Source organism: Nasonia vitripennis, chromosome 1, assembly GCF_009193385.2.
Source record: "Nasonia vitripennis strain AsymCx chromosome 1, Nvit_psr_1.1, whole genome shotgun sequence".
NCBI lineage: Eukaryota > Metazoa > Arthropoda > Insecta > Hymenoptera > Pteromalidae > Nasonia > Nasonia vitripennis.
In genome coordinates, this window is record NC_045757.1 from 31,677,131 (window position 1) to 31,697,479 (window position 20,349).

Consider the following 20,349-nt stretch of genomic DNA (forward strand, 5'->3'; position numbering starts at 1 on the left):
AAGAAAACGTGCCATGGCATCTAAAATGCCAGATAAGTGAGACCTAGAAATCCGAAAATTTTTTTGTCGGATTCGAGGTGATGCTTCGACGCTTAGCAGCAGCTGCCCGATGATCTGGCCAACATGGTTTTGCGTATAATTTTGTCACCTTTTAGCCTACGTAGATTAGATTAACAAGAAAAGGTGCCAAGGTATCTGAAATACCAGATAAGTGAGACCCAAAAATCAGCGATTTTTGTGGTCGGATTCGAGGTAATGCTTCGACCCTTAGCAGGAGCTGCCCAACGATCTCGGCATCATGCTTTTGCGTATAATTCTGTTCTCTTGTAGCCTTCGTAGGTTAGATTATCAAGAAAACGTGCAAAGGCAAGGTTAACGATCGCTTAAACTTTTAAACCTGTACGTTTTACCGGCCCTCTCTCTCTCGCTCTCTCTCTCTCTCTCTCTCTCTCTCTCTCTCTCTCTCTCTCTCTCTCTCTCTCTTTCTCTTTTTTTGTTTTATTATTTGACTCTGCGCCGGTTGTTCATCGATCAAGCGCGGGAGGCAGGCATCGATTTTCGCCCGCGACGAGCGTTTCACTACTTGATATTCTGTTTCGACGCGGCTGCTGGCGGTAGCAATGACGAATCTCTGTCTGCGAGTGATATTTTTAGTTCGACGAGGGATTGAATAAAAATTTTTATTGAAAAATGCTTTGTACCAGCGCTACGCGCTGCCGTTGGATTTTAGTATTGAGTGAGAGGAGCCTTGATGATGTTTCGTCAACGGAGAGGAGATTATCTGCGCGGTATTTTTCGATAAACAGTCGTAAAATTGTCATTGTTGATTTTTGTTGAGCAAGTATGGGCAACTTCGTTTTTTAACTTCTCCTTTTCAGGTCCAGTGAGGTAGGCTGTTGGTACATGAAAATTAGAATTACGACTTTTTTAGTATTTATTTTTTGTTTCACATATAAACCGCATTGCGAATGAAATACGTATTTCACATTAAAATCGTATAACGTTTCTTTTTTTGCAAATAAGGCAATTTTATGAGCGTTGCTGTAAAAATAATGTGAACGTGTATTTCGTTTCAAGTTGAAAAACGTATTTTAGTTATAAACTATAACAGACTTTATAGCCCACAGTGTCGCTGTCATTCACGTTCATTTTACTTCGGTGTATTTTATATGTTCTTTTACGCTCGTATTCATATGCCATACAATTTTAGTAAAAATCAAGAAAAGACGAACCGGTTGTCGATATCACGTACCTCTATATGGCTACATAACAGTATTGTTTGCAACGAAGAGTATTGTAAGGTATACTGTCCCAGCAAGCAAAATTGAAGTTTTGTAGGCAACGCACGCTACAACGAAAACAGCTCCATAGTCGTATAAGGGATACTGCACCCCTCGTATCTAGCGACTTGGGTTTTCCCCAAAACGATCTGGAAAATCCCAGATAAATACGGGGGTGCAAGGTGCACAAAAACAATGCTCACCGAGCCGCCACCCTTTGCAACTCCGCTGCTAATTTATTTTATTCTTTCTTCCCTCTTGCGATTTCAATAGGATTGGGAAAACCCAACGCGTTATATTCTGATCACAGAAAACCGGTCTAGACGATGGTCGAAGTATTTGTGGGTATCGCGGTGAAGAATTTCGTAATAAAAAAATGTATGACTGATCTTTCAGCCGAATATCTATCAGTTTTAATAGTATTTAGTGCCAAAATCCAAATCCGAGTACTTAGCCGTGTGACACTTTGACTCTTCAAGTTTCACGTCAGCGAAGATAGGTGGCGCATAGACACTTCTCTGTCTTCCTTATTATAATCTGCACGTAGAGTGTATATATGGCAGTGTTCCACCACTGTTGGAGTAGTTTAGTCGGGTCTGCTACTTGGATCGCTCATGCTACAACAACGCTCAGATTTGACAGTATTATAATTTAGATGCTTCGTAAGAACTCCCGAAAATCTCTCTCTTTGACGATCGAATTTGTAACGGAGGTGCCAGGTTGTGATTTTAGTCTAACTTGAGCAGACGGCTGTTTCTGACTAGGATAAAACAAAAACTGCTTCATAAATCGTATAAGTTCAGTCGTGACATTAAAACGCGAAACAGTGAATGGAAAAAGGAATTGCTCCTCGTGTCAGAAATAGAAATAGAACGAAACCGAAATTACCGGAGTAAATATAGTTTTTCGGCTGTAACGAGTATTCGTCAGCTCACACAAGTAACGACATTTGCTGAAAACATTAAAGATTTTAAGTCGAAACATCACAAAACTCGAAAAAATTTTGTTTTTTAATATACTATCTTGAAAAAATTTACTGAATAAACCAAAAACCAAGTAGATTTCGGTAGTATCAGAGCAGGCACATTGTATGAATATCGTTATTTAGCTGCAGTCTCCCCCAAAAGCATATATCCAAACTTCTAATCAAACATCTTTGGCGCAAAGTCTAGTCTGATGGGTAACGGCCGAGCGAAAATACCGTCACCCGCGACAAACTTAATTTCTATCGCGCACTTCTCCTCTCTCTCTCTTCCTTGGTCAAAGTTCGCCGCCGATGCTTAACGAACCTGGGGGGCTTTTTAAGATAAATTATGAAAAGCATTCTAACTTGGCGCAACTAAATAAATGAATTCGAAACACTTTAACCGCCCGATATATACTTCTAGAGGTGGCTTATAATAAAACTTACTAATTCAGCGATCAAGCGCTCGGCTCTATCTATGATCTATCTATGCTACATAATAAAAGCTCGCTCTTGAAGCTTCCGGCAGTGAGTTGCGGGTCGCGAAGCCCGTAAAACTGTCGACACAGCCTCATTCTCAGCCGCGCGATTATTTCCAACGGAAATAATTAAACATCAACTTTTCTCGCGCTAGCTATGGCTCGCTAATTCCCAGGGCTAGTTCTTCCCGTCCATGCATAATTACACACTTTCGCGAACTCTTCCTCCTAGCCGCCTGCAGCGCGTCATCCAGTCATCCAGTGTCTCTAAAATTGATAGGGCGAAACCGACTGCTCCCCTAATTAAGCGCGTCGCCAGCTTTTCAGCGCTCGGCCTTATCCCGCGCGCGCGCCACTGTCCGACCTTTATAAAACCCCGTCATTCAGCGGAAGAAAGAGAGAATCTCGAGAGTGAAATGCAGAACTAGCTACACTATATACTGCTGCATAGCGTCGTCATCATCGCACTCAAGAGCAGCACCATGGTCGTGGCGCACTGCCGCCTTGGAAAAATAGAGGAGGAACGGCAGCCAAGAAGGCACTGCCGAGTTCTCTTCCTCCGCGTGTGTGTGTGTGTAGCACTCTTTTTTTTCTTCCAGCGTCTGCCTCGCTGTCTCTCTTTCTCTCTTGGGAAAGATAAACACGAGGAAACAAGGCTTGGTATAGAATTTACTAGAAATCTCGTTAGCCCTCGCTCCGTGCAGGACTGCAGCGCCGTTTTTTAACGAGTCACATAAGGCTCGCGCGCAGAAAAGATGCAAAAGCGTGTACGTGCGGTGCGCAGGGAGATAAAGACGCGAGAGATACACGCGAGCGCATTAAATATTTAATAATGCAAGAGAGAAGATGCCTTTGTTGACCTCACTCTCTTGGATGGAAGGATGTTTATTGTTAATGTAAGAGGTAATGACTGCCGAGGCGTTCATCTTTTATCAGGTTATCATAATAAGTAATAGTTCGCTGCCTCTGCTGCTCAGTTGCCGCTGCTATTCGTGAGCTCGAGCTTGACAATTACCGTAATTGTGTTGTTACTCTGTTGGTGAAACTTTGATTAGCTATACCGCCGACGACTGGTTTATTATTAAAAATTGAATGATACGCTTTTAATACGAGTTTGGGTAATGGATTCTATGATTCGAAGCTTCTTCGTCGTTAATTCGGCTGAAAATAATTGTTAATTGGCTAATCATAATAAATACAGATTATAACGTTACGAACTTCCCGTACGTCTCTTCGGTATCGCATAACCAACGTCCGAATTCGTACACCTGGTATGTTTATGCGCGAAGTTGGGACAAAAAAAAGAATTGCATAGGCTGTAGCTGCGGCCGACCGCAACAGGGTCAATTGTATTTTATATGCATAAAGTTTCAGCGGAACTGCAGGCGCTGAAATTCCTAAACTCGGTAAGAGCTCTCACCGTGTGTTATTTAACTGATTACACTGTTTTCTCTGGCCCCGGAATGGAGCAATTATACGCAGTTCCATCGTCACCAGCGCGATTGTTCGTAACAACGTTTAACGAGTAACGTTCGCAGCGCGTCTGGCCAAACTCGACCTTCGTCTACTCGAACATTTCTCCTAATACCGTCTAATAAAATACAAACCAGCCCCGAACCTCGCGCAAATGAAAAGCCGCGCAAACACAGCGCTCATTAGGGAATCCCACCACTTTCTCTCTCAAAATATTGAATAACCCGCAGCATAGCACGCAGCAGCCCAGCCCCACACATCCACATTCTATCCTCGAAATCAATCGCAATAATCGTGGCTCCCCTCTCTCTCTCTCTCTCTCTCTCTCTCTCTCTCTCTCTCTCTCTCTCTCTCTTGCAGACCCGTAAACACTTCATCCCCCAAGAAAATAGCCGCGCGCGAGAAGCAGAGTGCGTGTGCGCGCAAGCGGCAGCCTCCGGGTCAGTAGTGCGACTCGGGCATCGACGCGCCGGATCCTACGCAGTAGCGATATCGGGAGCCCAGTGCGCCGCACACGCCAGCAGCGGCAGTGATACACTTGCACACATACAGAGAGAAGAGAGAGAGAGAGCTTTCTGTCTCTCGCTCTGCGCGAGCAGCAGCGGAGCCGTCGATCGGGTGGGGTAGGGTGGCGCGTGCGCGGGTCGTTCCGTTCCGGGGGTAGCTCGAGCTAGCAGCAGCGCCGCTACCGCCACTCCCGAGCGCGGATTTGCGCGGCTGCGAGCGTCTCGTGAGGCTGAGATGTCCAGTGAGGCGGCGGACGCCTGCATCAACGCCGCGACGACTACTCCTCGTGCCTCCTCCTCCTCTACGTGCTCCTACAGCAGCAGCAGCAGCTACTTTCACGACTACTGCTACGACTTGTACCGCTGCTACATCAGTGTGCTGATTCTGGAAGCGGCGGCAGCAGCGAGAATGACGTCGTCGCCCGGCTGCGACAGCCTCCTCGGCGGCAGCAGCGCGCAGCGCGAGAGCAGGAGCAGCAGCCGCTGCGCCATCCTCAAGAGCCTTCCTCGGCCAGGAGTTACGCAGCAGTCCCAGCTGCGCCGTGTCCTCTGTTGCGACTCGTAGGAGAGTGCCGCCCCCGACTGCTAGTGCGATTCTGCTCTCTCTCTCTCTCTCTCTCTCTCTCTCTTGTCTCTCACTCTCTATCTCTGTCTCTTTGTCCGTGCGCGGTGTGATACAGTTCGAAGGGACGAGAACGACGAGGACGACGAAGAGAGGAGGTTACGAGCAGCAGGAGCGAGAGTGTTGTATTCGCGGTGATATAGATAAGGAGAAGGACACTCGTGAGGAATCAACGACTACGACGACGACGAGTTCCAAGGTCCCTCCTCGACTTCTACTCTACTCTCTCTCTCTCTCTCTCTCTCTCTCACTCTCTCTCTCTCTCTCTCTCTCTCTCTCTCCCTCTCTCTCTCTCTCTCTCTCTCTCTCTCTCTCTCTCTTACTCTGTATTTGCCCTTCTCGCCCTCGTGTATAATTGACACCCAACCCCACCTCGTATCACCTGTTTCCCGACTCTCACACCTCTCCGGCGTAGATCGTTACTCGCGTTGCTTTTTTCATCCCGTCTCGCTCGCTATCTATCTCTCTGCGCCCTCTGTAATCTTGTTCCTCCCTCCTCCTCGCCCAGTATCACCGTAGCCTTTCTAACCTTCTCTCACTCATTCTTTCTCTCTTTCTCTCTCTCTCTCTCTCTCTCTCTCTCTCTCTCTCTCTCTCTCTCTCTCTCTCTCTCTCTCTGTCTACGTGTGTTTGTTATACTCGTGCATCTTCGTGCGCATCATACCCACTTTCCTCTGTGACTGTCCCAGGAGACGCTTCTTCTCGACCCCTCTTCCCCCGCTGCGAGAGACAGAGCCAGGGAGGCGAGGAGCTGAGAGACACTGAAGGAGCAGAAGCAGAAGAAGAAGAAGAAGGAGCACTGCCAAAGCGGAAAACGTCGACCTCCGCGCGGCGAACCGGCGTAGCTCGCCGCGAGTGTGTGGATCCTCCCGCACCGGCGAGGAGAGAAGAAGAGTCGCACACATGATTGGCGCGATACCCACGCCCAGAAACTCACACGAGTAGAGCCAAGCAGTGCCGGAATACGTGTGTCACACACACCATCCGATACACACACAATCACACAATCACACACATATATACACACACACACGAGTGCGCGATCGAGGTGAACGAACCGGCTGCAAGTCTCTCTCTTTCTGGCTTTTCGGCGAATGATACGCACGTAAGAAGGCCGTGCAAGAGAAAGAGGGAGAGAGAGGGAAGGAGAAAGGAAAAAAAACGAGAGTGTGCAATTATTTCGTGCGCGAGGCGTGGGGTGCGGAGAAGAGGGAGTCAGCAGCAGCAGCGAGCTAAGGTCGCCGAGGGAGAGAGAGGTAGAGACTGCGGCGAGGAAGATTTATCCTGCAGCGGCAGCCAGCCGGCGAGATGAGGTCCCCGCATGCCATCTCCTGGAGCGTGGCCCTCCTCGCGGCCACCGCCGTCCTCATGCCTGCTACACATCGGATGCCCTTCGCACATGCCGCGTAAGTTGATTTTTCTCTTTATTCTGTGCTGTATTTTTCGTGACCTTAATATTGCGACGTGATGGGGACTATGTATCGGTGTGACGCACTGCGATTCCTATACACCTGAAAAATGAGGGTGGTTCGTGCAGGAGTCGCATTTTCGATTTCTTTATCATTATTGTCGTTGTTACTTATCGAAAGTTCGCAAAGTATTGATAAACAAGCTTTTAAAATAGATCATCCCCAAGGTTATTTATTCCAATAACGCGTATTAATAGAAGTTATAATAATAATAATAATAATAATGCATAATGCAAAATGCATTTACAATTTTAAAAGCCTTTCGCATTCGCGGCCATCCGCAGCGGCACGCATCAATCTTATTAGCCGACCGAAAGCATAATTCAGCGAGTTCTTTAACTCGTGCGGGCGAATTATACAAGAGCCGACAAATTATTACACTGTGTTAATCCAAGCAATACATAAACGAGCAGTTAGTTCGCGTATACGTAACTGGAACATCAGTAATATTGAATTATGAAGGTCTCGCGCGAGTGGTCATTAAAAATAAAAATCACGCCGACGACTAGCTATACATACCACTACTCTATACGTACGCTACATGTATACATACACTTGAGTTGCGTGCGCGCCATAGTACGAATAATATTTCATCGCCAGAAACGTTATCTTATCGCTAAATAGGTTATACATGAATGCCACTTTTTCCTCCCCCTCGAAACTCTCTCTCTCTCTCTCTCTCTCTCTCTCACACACACACACACACACACTCACTTACACGCATACTCAGCCCCGTTCAGAAATTTTCCCACGTACTCGAAATAATCCTCCCCCGCAATTATGCGATTTAAAAATCCCGCGCTTCTAAGACGAAATTTAATGTTCGAAGGATTATAGCCGAGCCGCCGGCTGTAATCGTGCCTCGGTTAGATTCTATATATTCGCGTGAATAATTAATCGCGCGCCTTGGCGATACAGAATTCACGATGGGTTACAAAGAAGGATTACGGCGCGGAATACATTTTTTTTTTGGCGCGTGGCGCTGGACGAACGAATAAATCTTCCAGCGGCGAAAATACGCGTTGCTCTTTCGCCCCTCACGTGACTGTATGAAAAATGTTTTGGTCCATCAGATGGCGAGTTGCGCGCTGTGACTAATGAAGCATGACTGCAAAAAAAGAGCGGCTGGGAATATGTACGACGTCGGGAGTTTTTTTTTCGCTGATATGCTTTTAGAGAGACAGAAAGACACGCGTGAATTTTCCTACTACGTTTATATAGATATATAGAGAAAGAAGAGAAGCTTGCGGAGCTAGAATGACGTTGCGTTATGTGCTCTATTATATAGAGGCTCGATAGACAGAGTTGGTAAACAAGGTCTGATCGTCATTTGGATTCACCGATACTTTTCTAAATAACGATCCAGAACACGCGTGTCTATCAAAATATTATCTCACTCGGAATCCAGCATTACGCCCAACTCGTATTTCTTCATCTCATGTGTAAACCATCGCACACTTGACGTCACGCCGCACGCCAGGTACTATATCCGCAAGTATTCACGAGAGCCGCAACGGCGGCGGACCCCTCGGGGTTGTTCTTTTTGAGGTTATGAGCGACTCTAAAATTAGAGCCCCCGCATTATTAATTTAGTCCCGTAGGAATTAATCTCGCACGAATGACGAAGGGGAAGAGGAAGAGGGAGAGAGAGAGAGAGGTGTGTAAAGTAGGTCAATCGCGAGCGGTGTTAACGATCGGCCAAAGTCAATCTCGCGATTAGGCGGTGTGGCAAAGGTGATTAATGTACGTGCCAGATAGAGCCGAAAAGTTCCCTCAACTTTGCGGTACTTACATGCAGCTTTTCGCTCGTCAACGGAGATTATTTTCGCCGCTTTCTCTCTCTCCTACTGCTGTATGATCCTTCTCGTTTGGATATCAATGAATTTTTATTCTATTTTTACCGGAAAACCGAGCTTTTTTGTCTAGCTAATTTGCTTAATGGAGAGAGAGAGAGAGAGAGAGAGAGAGAGAGAGGGAGAGAGAGAGAGAGAGAGAGAGAGAGAGAGAGCGGATTGAATTAATTCGGTTGCAAAGTCGACTTTTTCCAGCTAATGATTCCAGGTATAAACTATTAATTTTCGGAAATTTCGGTTAAGCTTATATCTTGTTTATATTGCAAAGGGGCTGCTTTTAGCATTGAAAATTCTTGTTAACGAAACAACGGAATCGTATAATGTTCGGTTACGTATAATTTCACCGAGTATACAAGCTCGACTCAATTAGCTTTCTGTTTTCCTAAGTATAATTGCAATTGGTTTTTAGCCAAATGGTCTAGCCCTTAGTAATATGCGAACTGAAACGGCGACCGAGTTCATTAGCTTCTGAAACGTAAAATCCTCGTTCCGCTATACCGAAGCTCATTTTTTTTTTTACATGGCATTTGGAACTCGAAAGTTCATCGCCTCATCTACGCAAGCCTTCCACGCTGCCCTATCTTGTGTCAACCCCACCCAAGATGCACCTCTCCGATCGACACCCACCCGTCCTATTTCTACTAGATCCGCTTTTACGTTGTCCTCCCATCTACGTCTAGGTCTACCTAGAGGTCGCGTTACCATCGGCCTGCCCTTCATGACACGCGCTGCCGTACGGTCGTCTCCCATTCTCGCTACGTGCCCTGCCCATCCCAATCTGCGCGATTTTATTATTCTGTTAATATTTGGTGACGCGTACAGATTGTGTAGCTCATCATTGTGTAGTCTCCTCCATTCCCCGGTTTCCTCATCTTTCTGCAGCCCGTATATTTTTCGCAAGACTTTATTTTCAAATACCCTAAAACGGTTGTCCGCCTGCTTAGTGAGGGCCCACGTTTCGCACCCGTACAGAACCACCGGCAGTATTATTGTCCTGTATATTCTTATTTTAACGTTTTTAGACAACAGCCTCGACTTAAGTAAATTACTCACGGCGTAGAAGCAAGCATTACCCGAATGGAGTCTCTTATTTATTTCGACATTAATCTCGTTTCTATCATTTATGGTCGTACCCAGATACCTGAATTCGCTAACCTTTTCAAAAGTAAAATTCCCAACTCTGAGATCTTCCTCCCCTCTGCAGATCCTTAGCTTATCCACAATCATGTACTTTGTTTTTGATTCACTCACTTCTAACCCTGTATACTCCACCGCTTTTATGAGGATTTCCGCGTTTCTTGCTACCGTTTCCCTACAATCCCCCAGTATATCCAAATCATCTGCGTAGCCTAGTATCTGCGTTGTTCCATTAAGCGTTGCGCCCATCTGGCTAACCTGCATTTTTCTAACGGCATATTCTAACGTTAAGTTGAACAGCACCGTAGAGAGTCCATCCCCTTGTTTTAAACCATCGCGTATCATGAAGGGTTCTGATAAATTACCGCCTACTCGGACCTTTCCCGTGCTTCCGTTCAGACATATTTGAATTAATCTCACGAGTTTTTTCGGTACACCGAGAAGTACTAGAATTTGATACATTTTGCTTCGCTTAATAGAGTCGTACGCTTTTTTAAAATCTATAAATAGTTGGTGTATGGTTTCGCAAAATTCCCACTTTTTCTCTAACAACTGTCTTATGGTAAACATTTGATCGCTCGTCGATCTGTTGCGCCGAAATCCGCACTGATAATCTCCTACTATATCTTCCGCGAATGGAGTGAGTCTAGCTTGTATTACGTTTGACAGAACTTTGTAGCACGTTGCTAAAAGTGAAATACCCCTAGTTATTGCAGTCTGTCTTATCCCCCTTTTTAAAAATCGGTATAATGATAGATTCCTTCCAATTTTCGGGTATTGTTTCATTTTTCCAGATGGCACATACTAGTTTATAGATTTTGAAAGTGAGCTCGACGCCCCCATATTTGAGTAACTCAGCTGGTATAGAGTCATTTCCCGCGGCTTTGTTGTTTTTTAGTTTTTTAATCGCGGCCTCTACTTCTTGGTAGCTCGGTTCCTCCACGTGGGGTTCAGCAGTGTGAATTTCGTCCCCTAATTCTTCGCTATTTTCGTGCACGTTTAATAATTTATCGAAATAATTTTTCCACAGCGACAGTAATTCGTTGTCATTTGTTACGAGGTCCCCGTTTTCGTCCTTCATCAATTGCGCTCTACTCCTAAAACCCTTTCTGATGGCGTTAATCCCTCTGTACATTTCGCGGGGGTTATTTTCCTTACTGTTAGTTTCTATTCTCCTAATAAGATTCTTTTGATACTCCCCTTCTTATTTCTGTAGATCGCGCTCGTCCGTTTCCTTACGTTAGAATACTCTTCTACGGTCCTATCGCTTCTATTTTGTAAGCTATCTAATTTAGCCTTTTTGCGCCTTTCAAACCAGAGTTCGCACTCTTCGTCAAACCATGGTTTGCTCTTTGGCCTTTTCTTTTTACCCAGTACTTTGTTCGCGGCCTCTTTTATCGTTTTTTCGATGTCCCCCCATAAGCTATTCGGTTCGTCATTCCCCTCCGGCGATGTGTTTGCTTCAAGTGCCTGAAACCTGTTATTAATTTCTATCTGGTACCTAATTCGCTCTGTTCTATCTCGTAGTTTCTCAATATCGAAGCTTTCTACCTTGTTTGCTCGCTTACTATTTTGATTCGCTACTAGTCTAGCTCTTAATTTGGCTACTACTAGGAAGTGGTCCGAGTCGCTATCTGCCCCTCTGTAAGCCCTTACGTCAAGAACATTAGTATGACGTCTTTTTTCAATGAGGAAATGATCAATTTGGTTCTGTGTGGCCCCGTCCGGCGATGTCCACGTTGCCTTGTGTATGTTCTTGTGCTTAAAACACGTAGTTTTGATTATAAGATCTTTTGCCGCCGCGAAATTTATGACCCTAATACCGTTATCATTGCTGGCTTCGTGCAGGCTTTCCTTACCTATAGTAGGCCTAAACATTTCCTCCCTACCTATTTTAGCATTGAAATCGCCTAATACTATTCTTGTGTCGTAAGACGCGAACTGGTCGATTACCTGCTCTAAAGTTTCGTAATAGAGATCCTTAGCTTCTTCTTCTTTGTCCTCCGTAGGACAGTGTACATTAATAAATACATATCTATACCATTCACCTTCGATAATGATGTACGAGAGCCTATCATTGACGGATTTGAAACTTTTAACCGAATGTATGATGCTTTTGCTTACGAGAAATCCGGTGCCTAGAGATCCCCCACTCCCGGCCCCATATAGGTACGTGAAGTTACCCGATGCTAGTACTCCGCCATCTGGCCACCGCGATTCCTGTATTGCTACCAAATCTAGATTGTACCTATCAGCTTCCTTTACGAGTTCTTTAAACGCACCTGCTCTGTATAGACTGCGAACATTCCAAGTTCCGACCCTTAAGTCCCTTTTGGTTCGGATTTGATTTTTTTGAGCCATGATGTTATGTTAAACCCGCGCGCTTCGGATCCTGTTCCGATCGCAGGTGAGTCCACCGTTCTAGAGGTGATAACCCCCATACCTCTCTAGAACTAAGTATGAGAGCTTTCCGACTTTGACGAGGACAGTGTCAATTCGTCGTCAGACACACTACGGTTTCATTCTCGCATCCTAACGCCCCCCTGCAAGGCAGCGCGCCTTCGCTGGCATCGTTACCGCGTAAGACCAGGTGACGAATCATTCTACACATCCCCTTTCGGGGCAGTTATCATCGCTCCCGCATCCTCCTCGGCAGCAGGATTTTGGCCCATTTTTGTAATGTGTGATGAAAGAGATAGATTGAGAGATAAGAGATAATGTGAAGTGTTTTTGTTGTTGTGGTGCTTGCGTAGTGTTTCTAGATGAATGCGTTCGACAGTGTGGGCTCATCACACCCACGCCTGTTCCTATCGGCTGTCCGCGGCTGCTTATTCAATTTATTCGCAGCTAACCTGTTTCTCAGGGGCTGTTCCTCTATCCGCAACCTAAGGACGCGCTGTGTAGTGGTGATAGGCACCCACCCGTCCGATCTGGACGACAACGCCCAAGACCCGCTTAGGGTAGCGGCATTGTAACAGATACCGAAGCTCATACGGGTTAAAAATATTAATTTCGCGATTTTTATTAACATAACGCGCACGAGCTTTCGAGTAAGTGATCGAAGATTCCAGGAGAGTAAACAAGCGCGACCAGGAAAATATTGCCAGAGTTAGCAGCAACCCTGATATTGAAAATCGATTCCGAATTTCGCATCAGTAAACACGCGGGTATACGAAGTTTGACTTACAAAATTCGAATAGGTATCGTCAGCGAGTTAATACGTAAATTAACGATTTGTCCGAAACGTATGAATAGAAATTTCGTTTATCTTATACGTTGATAATTTATGTAGGAACAGCCAAAATCCAAGGTATAAAACTAATTACCCAAAAGCCATAAACCGCAGAAATATCTCTCGATCGGTGTGTCACAGCGAAACGAAAACCAGACTTCTAAAACTCCATAAAATTACAAGCTCACTCTCGCGAGTTGAGACTCGGTAGCGTGTCAGCGGATAAAAGCTAGCGTCGAATAAAGGCCCGGAAGAAAAAGCTCCGCTGCACGAGTCGACTGTCAAGTCCGCGCCGCGAAAATCTCATCGACTTTTCACAAGTTCGCGCAGCAGCAGCAGCAACGAATCTCTCGCCCGCCAAAAGTGTACAAGCTCTCTCTCTCTCTCTCTCTCTCTCTCTATCTCCCACGGTGAGAGTTTGATGGCTTCTGGGGGGCTTCCGGAAAAGGCATTCGAATGAAAGAAACTACGCTGCTGGCGGCCTTTGACGGACATCGACCTACTTTCTCTCGCTCTCTCTCTCTCTCTCTCTCTCTCTCTCTCTCTCTCTCTCTCTCTCTCTCTCTCTCTCTCACTCCGGCGTATATGCGCTGCCGTCTCCCCTCTCGCTCTTGCAAAGCGTCTTTTCAGCGCCCTTCGTTCGTCCATTTCATCCCTTGTGGAAATTCGCAGCCAGACTCTGTAAGCGCAGCTTGCTCGACGACGCCCTATCTGATTTTCGCTAGGAGACGCGAGAGAGAGAAAGAGAGAGATAGAGAGAGAGAGAGAGAGAAAGAGAGTCTGGGTAAAAGAGACTTTAGCAGCGTGACTGCGTGTAAGGCAGTCGGTATACGTAATCTCGAAAGCGAGCTGTCGAGTCACTGTCTGACCAAACTCTGATTTTTTCACTGCGACCGGATTCTATTGATGCGCCGGACAGTTGATCGCTAGGTAATCAAGCCAGCTCTTCGCAATGAAAAAACGTGGGTTTTTTCGTGTTTATACAGGGGTCGGTGTATGTGTCATAGATAATATATTCGGGGGAAAATTCGTTTGTTGTTTTCGATATGACTTAATAATCTTCCGTTCGTTATCGGTGTTCATGCTATTTCAAAGCTTCCGTATTTCACGAGATAGAGCCTCGCACACACTACGCTATGCCCGAACTTATCGGATCGATGTACTGAGCGGCTGGTATAGGCTTTTTCCCGAAAATAGCACAGCCGCTGCTGCTGCGAACCGATCTATTGGATTTATGAAGCAATTAACGTTTACGGTTTGGATGAGCGCGGTTTTTTGAAATATCGCTATTTTTGGCCACTCGGAAACGTGTGCCTTGCATATACTGACAATTGCTTTATATTATAGTCGCGTAAAGTGTGCCCTTTGCTAATTTTTATCAACCGAGTTCTCGCGAAAGCTCGATGGATATACGAAATTAATAATCCTTCACGTTCTGCGATGAATAATTCAATCCTCACAACGCTCGCTCGCAATAGTGTATTCCATTAACAATCCTCCAGTACTCGGCGAGAGAAAGAGCAAACGCGGAAGCTTAGGCACTTCTGCCTCGAGCAGGCGGTCGAAAAATAAAAATACAGGAAAGAAAACAGAGCTGCAAAAGGCGCACGCGTGCAAGCCTTCTAATTATACGTAAAGCACGAACACAAAGCTCTTTCCCTCAGTCTTTTTCCCGTAATCCAGTATTAATTCTAACCGAACTACAACACTCTATCAGCAAACAGTGCTTTCGAAACTCCACTCGACAGACGGAGCCGCCGCGACGTCGAGCAAGCACATAGACTTGAAATTCCGTTAATTTTCCTTCAGCTACTGCACTGTAGTCTCATATTAATTTCGCCCGACTCGCCTCATTCTCTCTTATACGCCCACGTCTTCCAGCACACAAGTCTCTCTGGCTCGTTGTTCTATACGCGAGAAATGCAAGCCTGGAACTCGCGGTCGCTCCGTGTCATTCACCTTAGACTTGCTTACCCAGCGCAAGCTCTTTCTTTGAGCGAAGCTTTCAGGCAGCATCGCGTTAGGAAAATTATTTTATTTCGCGCATTGCGTTATGCGGAATTCGCGAGAGCCGCGCGCGAAATGGGAAAAGCCGCTTTATATAGTAGCTCTACGGGTAATAGAATTTCGTGCAAACAGAGGCTTTCGGGATGTTTGCCGCTTTGTGCTATTATAATTAATTCGATTTTTCCACTAATTCAAGAGCGAACGTCCGACGCATGCGTTTTTTATAATCCACTTACGAAATCAGTCACCTCACCTATCGCTGAAAATTCGCGCTCTCGACCTCGAAAAAAAACTCCTTCTCCAAAAATTCAATATTCAATTAGCCGCAGGCCCTCGAAAAAAGAGTCCTCCAAACGTCGCTTTCAATGTCAGCACTCTCCGATCTCGTCTCTCTCTCTCTCTCTCTCTCTCTCTCTCTCTCTCTCTCTCTCTCTCTCTCTCTCTCTCTCTCTCACTTTCTCACACCTCGTCGCATTGACCGACGCTCGAGAAAAGCTGTCTCACCATCAGCGGAGTAGCAACACGCGAACCAGTCCGAGCGAGTGCACGTGCACTCAGGCACAAGCGTATCTGCGCATAAATGCGCCGCCACGAGACGGCGGGTGGCGTTCGCTTAAGTGCATAAGCGTGCGGCGCGACGCGGATGCGTGCAATTATGCGCCTCGCCGTTACCGAGGCGATGTCGGAGTTAACTGCACCGCCGCTGCTGCTACTGCTGCTACTACACGAGATCAAAAGGGGCGAGGCAGGAAATGCCGCTGGGAGTTGCGCGCGCTCTCTCTCTCTCCCTCTGCATTTATGCAATTTTCAAATAGGATGTAACGATCGAGCGTCCGTGTGTTTCAGCTTGCGTTTCGATTAAGCGCCGGGGTGCAATTGTAAGAGATTGCAAGCTCGCTTAGAGGACGCGGATTTAATGGGGGGAGCGATTTCACCGACGCTGTTTGTTTTTAATCAAAGCTTCGCCGCTGAATTAGCCTCGTGCGCATTGATAACTGATGCGTGTATTTTTCTGCTCGCGAGCTTTTACGATGACGAAATGCCGTTTGGCTGTGTAAATATCGTACGGAAGACACAAGCTCGAGGAGAAAAAAGTTTATTGATTAAGGAGATGCAGGCTGGAATTTTTACGATTAAGAGTTAATGGCAGCCGATCTTGAAAGCAGTCATAAGAAAGCAGGCTTTAGTGCGTAAGAGGACTTCACTCCGAGATGAATTTTAGTAGTGCAACTAAAGTGTTTTATTGCTCCAAGTTTACCTAAGTCTTGCGAGAGAAAGAGCTGGTCTAGGGCTAAGTTTCGGCAATAAAATTTAGCAACACACGCATGCGCACAGCCTGTGGAGCGCTTGGCGGAGAGATATTTTAGTGCGGAAAAACTTGCCACTAAACTTTGCACAAAACGCCACTGCGAAACTTGATACTTTGCCGTCATTAATTATACAATGCTTTGACGATGCTCCGGAGCATTTTAAGCAGCGAACGCGCTCCAGAAGCAGCCTGATGCATTTTGCTTAATGAGTTGGGTTACAAACTACTTTACGGCTCGACTCGTTCGCCGTCACTCTTACATTTACGTAAACAAAGCGATTTCGCGACGATCAACAAATATCCAACTTGCTTAACTCGATATCGCGGATGCATGGAGGAATCTGGTAAACGAGAAATGACGAGTATATAGCTGTGTGTAGAAAAGGCCAACGCCTGGTACGAGATGTACTAGAAACTTTGCCAACAACGTCGAGGAATTTCTTGAATCCCTCCTAGTTAAAAGTGTCCAACTCATTAAGCGAAATCTATGGAAAGACTCGCGATTATTACACCTTCCGAAACTGACGAATATTCGCCTCGACTTCGCAATATCAAAAACAGTTAACAAACTAACCGCGCCACAATAATGTTCCACACTCGAGCTGCACTTGCAGCCGAGAGTGCAAACAATCTCGGTGGGACTCACCGTTAATTAAAAAATCCGCGACGCCCTCGAGCCTTCAGTTCCCCCCCACTCCAGCCGGCGATTATCAATATTAACTCTTTCCCCTCCACAGCCTCCACCTGTTTCATCTTCTTCCCTCTCTCTCTTTCTCTCGTCTTCCGGGGGAGGCTGCACAAGTACCAACCTCGGCGTCATCGCTGCAGTCTGTGGTATCACTGATCGCAGTAGAGCTCTCGAGACAGGAGGGCACTCCCGGCGTGGCAGAGCTCCAAAACCGACCTCTTAGTACCCCTCCCCCTCGCAGAACTGGGTATCGGGGCTTCGTTTCCGCTGTGTTTCTTATACTTCGTTATTTTATCGAGATGGATTTTTTTTTATTTTGGCGGAGACGGTGAGTCTCGTTTGTACGCGGCTGATGTGGACGTGGCGAAATGGCTTATCAGATGTGTCGCCGCTTTGAGCGATCAGTCTTACGGTTGAACGGGGGAAAAAGGACTATTTGGTTAGTGCGCGTTGAGTTATGCGATAGCATCGGAATTGCGTCTAAACGTGACCCTTTGTCTTCATTAATTCAGCGATATATCTTCGGATTAATATACAGCGTTATAACGCCGACAGAAACGGATACAGATATGCGTTTTTTATTTGTGCGAAGAAGAGGTCATTTCTTCTTTCGACCATTTTGTGTTTTTCCGCAGTCGTCGTCGTCGGACCCCAAAAGCTTTCTCGTAACTTTTGCAAAATGCAATTTTTACTCGACATCTCATTTCATCACTGCAAATAGAACGCACCGCACTCGCTAACAAGATACACACTCACAGCCACCCAAAAACAACCAACTTCATTAATAAAACTATCAGCATCACACTTAATTAATAACCAAAGTCGGAGGAAAAACTCGTTTGCGCTTGCTATCTCCCCGACGCATCGACGTATACATCGGAGCAGAGGCTCTCCTTCCACAAGTTAATCATGCGATTGCATTCATTCATCTCGCGTCCCCTCGGCTCTGATACGATCGCACCTTCTCGTCAGTGTTCCGACTCTTTTGAACTCTGCGTGTGTACGTGGATCTCAGTGTAGCTTCTCGAGTTTGAGAGGGATTTTCTCGCTGGAAATGTTGCGGATATAAATAGAGGTAGCTACCGTACGGGGCGGCCTTTTTCTCTCTTGCTCGTGTAATACGTGCTGGAGGGCTGTGCACTGTAAATTAAGAGTGCTGTAACGTTTTAATTGCGAGGGTGGAAAGACAAACGACGTCGGGGCTTTGCTGGCTGGCTGCAATATCATCTTCTTTTAATATTTTCCTTGTGTTTATATTCTCTTTCGTCAACAAACAGGATTGTTAGTCTCGGGCGAGTAGTAAAGGGCCGAGTTTGTCCAGACGCGTCTCGCGTTACAAATTCGATTCGCGCATAACCAAAGCTGGAAATATTTACCGAGTCCGTCGAACTCTAGAGAATCTGCGTCAGACAAACAGCGAAATACTTACATACTAATGCCACGATTCCGGGAAGAATCCTCTCTCTTGCTCTTGAGTCGCTCCGCGGAACTTGTGCTGTGAATTAGTTTAGCTCGCTCAGCGGCTGTGTGTGTGTGTACTCTCTACTGGAATGTTCGTCGTGTTGAGCTGCGCCGACAGAAGCAGCAGAGACTCGCGCGCTGTTTGCCTCGGGAAAATATTTTCCCCTCCGCGCCAAAAGTCGGCGGAGCGTTCATTATGCCACCTGTGTATGTACACGTACACGTGCATACACACACACATACACTCACAGGTGCCAGCTTCGCTCTTTCCGTCTGTCTGTCTCTCGCTTGGTAAACAGTCGGATAAACGCGTCCGTCTGTTATTCCGATCGCTCTCGGGAATATGTACATATATTCAGGCTTTTTGTCGGTTTGGAATAGCTTGCGAGTGAGCCGCCCTCTCGTTTTATTTTCCGACGAAATTTCATCCGTTCAATTTCGCCCCTCCCGCCGCGCAAAACAAAAACACATCGACACACAGGTATACATACATACGCCCGCGGCACATAAAAAGATGCGAATAAGACACAAATCGAATAGACGCCTTCGGGAAGTTTTTTTCTCTCTGCAGAGGATACACACATCCTTGGCAGCGAGACATCTCTCTCTCTCTCTCTCTCTCTCTCTCTCTCTCTCTCTCTCTCTCTAACCCCCCTGGGGAGTATACGGCGCAGTGCGCGGCGTCTCGCGAACTCTTTAATTTTCCCGCCGTCGGATTTCAATCCTCTCCTTCTCTCTTTCTCTCTGACCCACTTCAGGCCGCGAAAGACAGGGGACGACGAAGCGGCGAGGGGGGGGGGGTGCCATGTACCCCACCTCCCCCACACATGCACACATGGACGCGTGCAGCAATCGAATAGAACGTTGTTTACCTCGCGGTTGTATCTCGGCTGTTTGCACACGAGACTCGACAAACCACTCGGCGCTTCGATCGGCGGCGCAGTGGCCTGCTCGCGCACAACTTCTCCCTCTACGGAGCCTCGTGCAGTACTGCTACTGCTGAGGCTCTATACGTGCGAGTCTGCGTCCCCGAGGGCAGCTGAGGCGTCGAAAATCGTTGCCGCTGCGGTCAATTGGAGGAGGCGCGTGCACTCGTTTTCCGCATTGTGTCCCTCTCTCTCTCTCGCTGGCTGGCTGGCTCTCTGTGTTTATCCGGGAGAGAAAGAGGCGAAGACGGAGACTGTTCTATCTTGGGCGAGGTCTGAGGGGGTGGGGATATTTGCTGGACTGTTACTTCGGGTCAGCGCTTGGCTGGCTCCCGTTAATTTCGGTGGCAAGATAGCGGCGGGAGGTTTTTATGGACCCCTGGTTTACGCTGTTTGGCTTGATTCTTTATGTGATGCTTCTCTCTCGCGCGCGTGTGTGTGTGTGTAAGACTGTCGACGGTTTAACGAGGATGTATGGGGGGATGTTTGATGCGCTCGGGGGGTTTTTAATTGTTGGCCTCGTCATTTTTATTGCTACACGGCCGGATAGAGGTTTTGTCCGGGGAGAGCTGTAGTAAATTTGACGATCGGTTGTAAAAAAAAAACGCTACCAAGTTGTTGGCACTTAGCTTCCTCCTAATCGGTTTTTTGTAACGTTTTAATACACGCCCATCAAAGTGCCGATAAAAGTTGATTCGGAAACGTCCGCAATGTATTACGTCTGTCTTAGGTACAAACAAATAAGAAATAATTATACTATTGAGAAACTCACTCCTACTCGTTGAAAGCTCACTAGTCGTGTTTATCTCGAGCATAAACAGTAAAAATATTTATTGTTATTAATTGGGTACTGCAAAAATAAAAAGCCCAAGAACTGAAAAACTTTATAGCTTCCTCAAATGAAAGCAAATAATGCGTACTTCGTAACGATAATGGCCTCTGT

General features: G+C 46.4%; 1 protein-coding gene across 24 annotated transcripts in view; it reads left to right on the plus strand.

Moving 5' to 3' along the window:
• The first annotated feature begins 4,874 nt into the window (after positions 1–4,874).
• The window catches only part of LOC100116668 (GABA-gated chloride channel Rdl), a 154,120-nt gene continuing 138,645 nt past the window's right edge, over positions 4,875–20,349 (plus strand). For 10 of the 24 annotated variants that reach the window (XM_016990287.3, XM_016990289.3, XM_016990294.3 and 7 more), the window contains exons 1-2: positions 4,880–5,523; positions 6,014–6,730. In XM_016990287.3, the coding sequence (XP_016845776.2) occupies positions 6,633–6,730 (98 nt within the window). In that variant the 5' untranslated portion in view covers positions 4,880–5,523; positions 6,014–6,632. Of the gene's footprint in view, positions 5,524–6,013; positions 6,731–20,349 lie in introns of all 24 variants that reach the window. The other 14 variants (XM_016990291.3, XM_016990293.3, XM_031921223.2 and 11 more) reach the window with 5 other exon arrangements.